The sequence below is a fragment of the Antechinus flavipes genome, chromosome 3 (genome assembly GCF_016432865.1).
Source record: "Antechinus flavipes isolate AdamAnt ecotype Samford, QLD, Australia chromosome 3, AdamAnt_v2, whole genome shotgun sequence".
NCBI classification, from domain to species: Eukaryota; Metazoa; Chordata; class Mammalia; order Dasyuromorphia; family Dasyuridae; genus Antechinus; species Antechinus flavipes.
In genome coordinates this window covers 623,322,150-623,331,533 of record NC_067400.1, presented here as the reverse complement: position 1 = coordinate 623,331,533, position 9,384 = coordinate 623,322,150, and the positions used below count along the sequence as shown (strand labels likewise).

The 9,384-nt window shown below is 47.7% G+C and overlaps 1 protein-coding gene across 13 annotated transcripts in view; it reads left to right on the top strand.

Annotated features, from left to right (window-relative positions):
• TTYH1 (tweety family member 1) overlaps positions 1-9,384 on the top strand; it is a 69,160-nt gene that overhangs the window by 4,351 nt on the left and 55,425 nt on the right. For 3 of the 13 annotated variants that reach the window (XM_051989674.1, XM_051989671.1, XM_051989673.1), the window contains exons 3-13: positions 1-15; positions 279-499; positions 668-763; positions 1,432-1,504; positions 1,641-1,716; positions 1,834-1,889; positions 2,328-2,420; positions 2,524-2,616; positions 3,322-3,464; positions 3,773-3,818; positions 4,049-4,126. The exon at positions 1-15 is cut by the window's left edge and continues 97 nt beyond it. In XM_051989674.1, the coding sequence (XP_051845634.1) occupies positions 1-15; positions 279-499; positions 668-763; positions 1,432-1,504; positions 1,641-1,716; positions 1,834-1,889; positions 2,328-2,420; positions 2,524-2,616; positions 3,322-3,464; positions 3,773-3,818; positions 4,049-4,087 (951 nt within the window). In that variant the 3' untranslated portion in view covers positions 4,088-4,126. Of the gene's footprint in view, positions 16-278; positions 500-667; positions 764-1,431; positions 1,505-1,640; positions 1,717-1,833; positions 1,890-2,327; positions 2,421-2,523; positions 2,617-2,952; positions 3,064-3,321; positions 3,465-3,750; positions 3,819-4,045; positions 4,127-4,853; positions 5,192-9,384 lie in introns of those variants that run through there. The other 10 variants (XM_051989664.1, XM_051989668.1, XM_051989675.1 and 7 more) reach the window with 7 other exon arrangements.

The following is a 9,384-nucleotide window of genomic DNA, read 5'->3' as shown; positions in this document are numbered from 1 at the left end:
TCCATCGACCGGCTGGTGAGGGCACCCTCGTCCTGACTTACGTGCTGGGGGGGAGGGGGGGTAGAGTCAACCACCCTCACTCCTCCCCAGAAGCGGGCAAAGGGGCTGAGCCACAAGCCAGGTTTCCCGCCAAGTTCGCCCCTTTCCCTGGGGCCATTTTATTTAGCCAAGGACTCTTATCTATTCCCAGACAACTGCACTTGGCCCAAATGGCTATTCCTTTTGCTCTCCCCGAGCCAGGGAAGCAACACCCTGTCCCGCCTTCTTCCGTGCTCCAGGTTTCAGAAACAGTGGAACGCCTGGACTCGGCAGTTAGGTCTGAGCTGACGACCCTGGAGGAGGTGATGGCCCCTCGGACGGAGCTGGTGGCGGCTGCCCGGGGTGCCCGGAGGCTGGCCGAGGCTGTGGCCCAGCAACTGGGGGAACTGGCTTTCTGGAGGGGCGTGCCCCTGAGCCCAATCCGCGTGGCCGAAAATGTCTCCTTTGTGGAGGAGTACAGGTGGGCCAAGGTGGGGTCACCAGGGTCACAGGTGGGAGACATTGATGGGTAACATCATGCCCAGAGAGGGGCAGTAATTCACACCACATCACACAGGAAACTGGGACAAATCTGGGATTCAAGCCCAGACTCGCCTCCTTGACTTTGCCCTCCCCGCGTCCTTCTTAGGTGGTTGGCTTACATTCTCCTCCTGCTTCTCGATCTCCTTGTCTGCCTCTTTACTCTCCTCGGACTGGCCAAGCAGAGCAAATGGCTTGTGATTGTGTGAGTTTGCCCACCCCCCCTTACTGCATCAGCCATCTCCAGGAGCAGAGTTTGGGCTCCCCCATTACCTGAGGGATACATCTTTAAACTGACCCCTTTATTATCATGGAGTTCTTCAGATGGGGGCCCCCAAATAAGAACCCAGATGTTGAACTGGAGGGACCTTAGGCAATCTCTCACCAACTCCCTGAGACCATACCTTCAGCACCAGAGCTATGGGAACTCTCTGGAGAGATTCCTCAGGAAATGTTCCTTAAATTCAACCAATCAATAAACATTTATTAAGCACCTAGTATGTTCCAGGTACTGCACTAAGCACTGAAATTTGTCTGCCTAATTTAGAGATGTGAAGGGTTTTCAGCCGTTTGGAGGGAGGACCTAAGGGTAATTGTTCAGTACCCGGGAGCTGTTCAAATTATTGCTCGGTACTTGGAAATACACACCAACAGGCCCCTTCAGCACCCCGGAGCTGTCCAGATTAACGGCTCAGTGTGCTTGGGGAAACCCACCAAAAGGTACCTTCAGCACCACGGAGCTGTTCACAGGCATAGGTAGCTCTAGGTGGTGATCTGGGGAGAGTCTAGTTTTGGAAAGAATTTCCCCAGGATTTGGGGCCAAGGAAGGAGATTGGTAGGAAAATAGGGATGAATATTTCCTTTCTGCACTAGTATGACAGTCATGAGCCTGCTGGTTCTCATACTGAGCTGGGGATCCATGGGGTTAGAGGCAGCTGCTGCTGTGGTAAGTATCTGAGACTGGGGAGAGGAGGGGGGGGGAGGTCAGGATTCCTGGGTCCAGAAAGGGGTGGGGCTGAGAGTTTAGCCTCTTGAGTCTGAATCCAAGCAATGTCCTTTTTTTTTCCCCCTTCCGTTCTCAGGGTCTCAGTGATTTTTGCTCCAGTCCTGACCCCTATGTCTTGAACCTGACTAGGGCAGAAACTGGCCTAAATCCAGGTAAAGAGAGAGGAACCTTAGGGTTAAGTGCCAGCTACTGGGAGCATTCTCCCTGCGAGCTCATTGGGTGTTCTTTGTCTGTTTCTTTTTTCCCTCCCTCTTCTTTCTCCTTCATAGAAATCCTCCACTATTACTTTCTCTGCAACCAGATGGTTTCTAGTCCTTTCCAAGAGGTGAGTCTCCAGGCCAAAACGGGGGGCCTGAAACCTCTGAGGGGAGCAAGATAAGGAGACTTTGCTTCTCTTTTCCTTCCTGAATTTCCCCTCCACCTCCCTCAATATAGGAGGTGACAAATGCATCTTTTAGAAGTCTCTGGGGTGGCTTAGCTATCGTGGGTCTAAGTTGCCCCAGAATTTCATAGGGATTTTAATTTCTATAATTTCTTTGGGTTCTTAGAGCTGTAGGATAGGGGGGGCCTGGACCACCTGGGTCCCCAGAGTAAAGGGGATACAGATGCAGATTTCTACATTCTTAATGCTGTCACTAAGAGTAAAGAACTGGGACTGAGATTTCTGAGCCTCGAAATGGAGGTCTGGAGGAGTGGGTGAGAGGACCCAGACATTGGCCTCCCTCTCTCCTTCTTTCCTCCCCACACTCCTCACCTCCCCTAGAGGCTGACCTTATCCCAGCGGTCTCTGGCCAGCATCTACTCTCAGCTCCAGGGACTAGAACGGGAGGCAGTTCCCCAGTTCCCAGCCGCCCAGGTCAGTGGGGTTCTTCCTGGGGGGAGGGCCTAATGGGGAGGGCTCTGTGGGAGAGGACAGGGCCCTCTAGATTGGGCATTAACCCCTTCTGGACTGGAGGCAGAAGCCGCTATTGGCCCTGGAAGAGATGCTGAACGTGACTGAGGGGAACTTCCACCAGCTGGTGGCGCTGCTGCACTGCCGGGGGCTGCACAAGGTGACCATGCCTTCTGCCCCATTCCTTTTCCAGTTACTCCAACCCCTCTCCTATATTTTCTGGGATCCTTTGGGCTCAGGGTCTCCCATACCCATTTATCCAGCCCAGGGCCAAGAGCTGCTAACTAATTTCCTTCCCCCTTCCCCAAAGCAGGAATCAGTTCTGCCTCCTTAAACCATCCTTTGAGGCTACTTCAGTCTAGCCCCTGTCATCCCCTCCATCCTTTTCTCCTGTGAAGCCCCTTTCTTCACCATTCGGACCGGCCACCCCTTCTACCTCCTTGTGACCGCTCCCCTCCCCTCCCTTCAGCTCCAAATCTTCCCCTGCCCAATTCAGGTGACCCACTCCCTAGGAAGCCTTCCTGGACTTCTGCAAAGAGATGTATGTGATCTCTCCCCTACTCTGACCTCTCCTGGATTCAATAAATACTGGGAATCCTAAAATGTCCGATGAGCCCTTGGAGATCCTCATTGTACAAATGAGGAAACTGAGGCCCATTGCAGGGCAGGGCCTCAACAAGGTCAAACAGTGAGTCAAGAGTCAGACAGGGACTCGAACGTGGGGCTCCCAGTTAACAGCCCCGAATTGTTTCTCTGCCTGATTCTCTTTGCTGGGATGGGAGAAATCAAGCAGCCAATGGAACAATCGGTGGGGGGCTGGGAGGAGTCAACCCTGCTGATGCCCATTCTGGCCCCCTGCCCCCAGGACTATGGGGCAGCTTTGCGGGGCTTGTGTGAGGACTCCATGGAGGGCCTCCTCTTCCTGCTCCTCTTCTCCCTGCTGTCCGCCCTGGCTCTGGCCACGGCTTTGTGCAGCCTGCCTGGTGCCTGGGCCCACTTCCCACCCAGGTAAGCGACTGGAAGTGGGAGACTGGGAGAGGGTAGCCGAGTTGGGTAGGTTCCCCAAGTGCAGTACCATGGACAGAGCCCCAACCATTCCCCATTGGGTGCTCAAAGGCCAGTTTAGGGAGGTTCCCTTCAAAGAGGATGGGGGAAATTAGGGGTGCACAGGACCCCTACCAGATCACCAGACAGTGATGAGGAGGGTGCACAGGATCTGGAAGGGGAACACAGTATTCTAGGGGTCCCCATCTATCAGAAGGGGAGGGAACTTCCCCTCCTGCCACCTTCCCAGCTCTGTGCCCCGCTCCCCCCAGCGACGACTACGACGACCCAGAAGATGATGATCCCTTCAACCCTCAGGCATGTGGGGCACTTGGACATCTGGTTTCCCAGGCGGGCATGGACTGTGGGGGTGAAGGGGGAAGAAGGGGATCAGATGCATGCCTGTGTCTGAGGGGCCAGAGACTGAGGGCTGGACCCCTGCTCGAGTCCCAAGGGGCAGGGGCTAAGGGCTGGACTTGTTACCATGGGATGGGGAGAGCATCGTCTGGAACACCTTCTTCACTTTCTCCCCCTCTGCGGATCAGCAGGAATCAAAACGCTTTGTCCAGTGGCAGTCGTCCATCTGAGACTACTTCCTCGGGCTGGGTCTGCTACCCCCATCTCTGGTGAGCTTCAGTCCACTCCCTTTTATGCTTCAGGTCCCATTTAGCCCTGCTTCTAGTGTGCATCTCTGTGTCTGTCCTTCTGTCACCAAGACTTTGTTTATCTTCCACTCCTAAATTTTTATCAGCTTTTCTGTCCATCTCTCTAGCCATACTCTCCAAATATTACCCTATTACTCTGTCCTTTGCTCAATCTCTTGGCCTTTGCCCCCTTCCTTCTGCCACCAAACCTATCTTCCACTCCTAAATCTTTTTATCAGCTTCTCTATCCATTCTTCTGTCCATCTCTCCAGATATTACCCTATTACTCTGTTTCTGTCTGTCCTTTGCTCAGTCTCTTGGCCTTTCCCCCCATCCTGTCACCAAGGCTATCTTCCACTCCTAAATATCAGCTTCTCTATCCATTCTTCTGTCCATTTCTTCAAATATTCTACTACTCTATTTCTGTCTGTTCTTTACTCAGTCTCTTGGCCTTTCCTCCCATCCTTCTGTCACCAAGACTTTGTTTATCTTCCACCCCTAAATCTTTATCAGTTTCTCTATCTATTCTTCTGTCCATCTCTCTAGCCATTCTGTCCAAATCTTACTCTGTACTGTTTCTCTCTGTCCATTGCTTAGTCTCTTGGCCTTTCCTCCCATCCTTCTCTTGAGTTCACTCTCCATCATGCATCCATTGTCTGCGTCTCTCTATGCCTCAATCCTTATGCTCTCTGTCTCTCGTCATCCTTAGGAACCGCCCACCCACCAGAGAAGTTTCCCCTTCCCTACCAGGATTCTTCTAGCTATGACTAACACTGCCATACTCTGCCTGGCTCAGGAGAGTCTGAGTCCTTTCTGCCCCGAGGAAGTGACCAGAAGATAGTTCCCTGTCCTCCCTAACCAACATTCAAGGCTCGGGCCCAGGGATCCCAGCCAGGGTGCCAGGTCACACAGGGCCCTCCCGAGAGCAGTTGCCCTGGAGAACCTCCCCTTGGTCCATTCCTTCCAGCCCCCTGGGCCCAGAGCTCCTTGTGCTTAGAACCAGCACCACTAACTCAGATTTGAAATAAAAAAGACGACTTTATTTTACATGTGTCTGGAGCTGTTTTTTGGTTTCTGTCCACTATCAAGGACCAACTCCAATTCCACCTTCTCTAGGAAGTCCGTATAGAGAGCAGCACTGTCCCTTCCTTTATCCTCAAGTGGCATTCAAACACTGGCTGCCAGGGGCCCTATATGGTAATGGGATTCTTCAGAGTGTGTTCTAGGGTAAATGCAATTGGAATTGGAGGCAGAAGGCATGGGTCGTAATTAAGTACTAATTTTTGACCATAGGCAAACCACTGAGATACATTAGGTCTTTCTCCACCTGTAAAATGAGACTTTTTGGGTCTTTCAAGGTCCAAGTGTCATCATCAGTGCCCAAGTTCATCCATCCTATTCAGGTCTCACACACCTAGTCCTAAAGAAGCCCTACTCAGAACTCCCTTGCTGGCTCCCAATAGGCAAAGCTCCATTCCTCAGCCTTTGCCATTTCAGTATCCAGCTCTCTGTATCCTCAGCATCCAGCATATCTCCTTCCTTCCTTTCCACTCCACCCTTAGTGCCCAGTATAAGGAGGTGCCAAATCTCCTTCCTTTCTTTTCCCCTTCAATAGCCAGCACACGATTTGGGTCTCTATCTCTCTCATGCCCAGGACTATATCCAGATCTCTTTCTCCTCAAGACAAAAGACAAGTGTCTTGGTCTCTTCCATTGTTCCCCTTGAGCTTCTGCCATTAGGCCTATTGCTCTAGTCTGGGGACAGAAAGGACTCAGCATGGACCTAGTAGAATTCCTTCTTGGGCACAAGGAGCCTTTGGGTTTGCATTTATTTCTTTAGCACCTAGGTGTCTAACGGGCAATTAACAAATGTCTAGGGGGCCACCTTGCAGGCTCTGAAGTTGGAAGAACAAAGGTTCTAATCCTTCTGTCCCTATTACCCATTTCCCTTCCCTTGGCATAGAGGTTCTTATCTGTTCTAGAACTGTGATCCATAGAAAATATTTCCAGCACTTAGTACAGTGTCCAGCAGATGTTCAATGTTTTATTGATCAATTGAAATAATATTTTAAAAATACCTATCTTTTCAAGGTCCTGTGCTAGGATTGGGGATTGAAGTCAGTGGGACAAACAGTCCTACCCTCAAGGAGCTTATTACCACTTTCTGGGGGACAGCCCTTAACAGGAAAATTTAAGGAGGAAGACAGTTGAGCCCTCAGAAGGACCAGGTATGACTTTACAGAAGTGAAGGATTCCAAAAGACTTCTAGACTGCACATCCAATCATGTTATATATACCTCCACTCAATAAGCTCCAGTTTGGGGTGGGGAGAGAGTTAGGAGAGAGAAAGGGCCTTTTGCAAGAGTTGGCACAAAGAAGTGACATGCCTTGGCAAAAGATTGATCAGAGTTTGAAGTCCAGGATGATTCCTAGGTTGTGAGTCTGAGGAACTGGGAGGATGGTGTAACATCCATAGTAACAGGAAAGGTAAGAGGGAGGCAGAGTTTGGGGGAAAAGATGAGTTCTGTTTTGGACAAACTGAATTTAAAATGTCTACTGATGTCTGAAAGGTATATTTGGAGATATGAGACTAGAGATCAGCAAAGAGATCGGGGCAACATGGATAGATCTGATGGTCATCAGCATAGAGATGGGCGTTAAATCCATGGTTTCTGAAGAAATCCCCAAATGAAGTTGCACTGTATGGACAAAGTGCAGAACAGAATCCTAAGGGATATCTATAATTAGAAGGTATGATCTAGAAGAATATGTAGACAAAAAATGAAGAATTAGGAGATGAGTGATCTAAAAACCTAGAGAGAAGGGTATCAAGGAGGAGAGAGTGGTCAACAATGTTAAAGACTGCAGAGAGGTTAGAAAGATTGGAGTTTGAGAGAAAAGTCATTAGCTTTAGCAACTGAGATTGAAGAGCCAATCTATTAATTGCAACTCTGATCATTTAACCAGTCTAAATCCACCTTATTGGGACTATAATTTAGCTTGTATCTCCATTGTATTCATAAGAATTCATAAGAATACAATTAATTTCAAATGCTATGCTGAAATCCATGCTAATTATCTGATCCAAGCTAGGGTAGTTTGAAAGTGGAGAGAAAGGCTCCTATTGTGCATAGCCTTTTCAAGGAGCTAGCCACAAAGGGCAGAAAAGATAAAGGGTGGTTAGTGGGGATGGAAGGATCAAGTGGGAGTTTTTTTCCAGGATGGAGATGGGCATGCTTGTAAACAATTAGGACGTGAGCAACCGTAGAAGAGAAATTGAAGTTAAGTGAAATAGGTATGACACATGGGAAAATCTGTTGGAGATGGGGTGAAATGGGATTACCTGAAGTAGAGGGATCAACCTTAGTAAGGAGTAAGGTCACTTCATCATGTGAGAAAAGGGTCAAAGAAAACAGTGGCAGAAGGGCCTTGAGTGACAGATGAGAAAGAAGGGAAGAAAGGGAGTTTATGATGAATGATCTCAATTTTTTTCCAGTAAAATATGACAAAATCCTCAGCTGAGTGTGTAGGAAGTGCCATAGGAAATTTGAAGTTTTGTAAGAGCTGAAGAGTGGGATAGTGAGTTAATAAGGACAGCATAGTATCATTGCCAAGTAGCAGTGAAGGTCCAATTGAGGTTATGTAACCCAAATCTGTTGTGGATCCAGTCAACAAATGGTGAGTGTGATCCACGGCATGGCTGGGCATAATTGGAAATATGATAAGGGGGTAGAATTCAAGAGAAGACAACAGTATAGAACTGAATTGGTTCAAAGGAGTCAAGATGGGGTCAAGAATGACTAAGGCAGCGAAGATATCTTAGAAAAATTGAAGGGTCAAGGGATTGGATGTAATCAACTCATGCCTCAGCCCATTACAACTGGAGGTCACAGTGAAGATGAAAAGTAGAGTTATATAAAGGAAGAGAGGAATCAAAAGTTAATTAGATTACAGTTGGATAAGTGGATTTCTGAATTCCTGTATGTGGATTTGGTACATTTGTGGGTGATGGCAAGATCAAGACATACCAGTCTTTGTGTGGAGCTGAGATGGTATAGCAGGGTAGCTCATGAAGAGTTGACTGGTTAGGGTATTTGCTTTGGGCACAGCTGAAAGAGGTTGGCCTAATTCCACCAGCCATTCTATTGTGTGCTCTAGAATTTCGGTTCCATAGGCAACAACCTCCCCATCATCTCGAATCTGCTTTTCTCCCGTTCTTTCCATGTACTGGCTTCAATCGGGTTTAAATCCACTAGATCCCAATAAAGCTATTTCCCAGGAAGACTGCTATGTAGTCATGTCTGCCCCTTCTGACAAAGCTTTATTTTTAACTGAAGCATCAGAATTTACATCAATTCTTTTTATATTTCATCTGCGTAGATTCAGCTCTGCTCTGCCTTCTTACATTGGGAGGTCTTTTTAGATATGGATTCACTCATCTGGTGGGCTAACTTTCCCTCCTACACGTAGTTAGCAAGCATTCCAATTGTGCTAGGCTAAGCATGTTAACTAAATCACTGATAACAATATTTGAGAGTCTAGGATCAGCCCCTGGGACCTTTTTCCAAGTTGGCATTGAACACTTACTGCTACTCTTTGGGTCTAGCTGACCAACAGGCATCTTACTCATCTATATCCTCTATCTTATTCTTAATAGCAGCTGAGAGATTTGTTTTACTCACATATATCATCTATCTTATTCTTAATAACAGCTGAGAGATTTTGAAAGATTCCTTGCTAAAATGTAGGTGAATGCTTTCTCTAGCATTCTGACAAATTAGTAGCCCTGTCAAAAAAAAATTTTTTTTTAGGCTGGTAGGATCTGTTCTTGAGAAGCCATGCTAAACTACTACAATCACTACTTCCTTTACTAAGTGTTTTTTTTTTTTTTTTTTAATTAATACTTCATTCTACAAGCTAACCAGGAATCAAAGTCAAATTACAGATTCAGTTGTCTTTTTCTTTCTGGAAAACGGGGGCATTTTTTTCCTCATTCTTTCAGGACCATACTCATTCTCCATCAACTTTCAAAGATAGCTACCAGTTTGTTCAGGATGCCAACTTTTACTTCATTTGGCCTAATGACCTGAACTTAACAAGGATGGCCAGAAACTCTAGGTCTGGCCTTTCTTGTCCAAAGATCTTTCTTCTTGGGAGGAAAAAACCTTGACAAAACAAAGAACTGAACATCTCTTCCTTCACTCCATCTTCAGTTACCATCAAGTCTTCCATTTACACAAC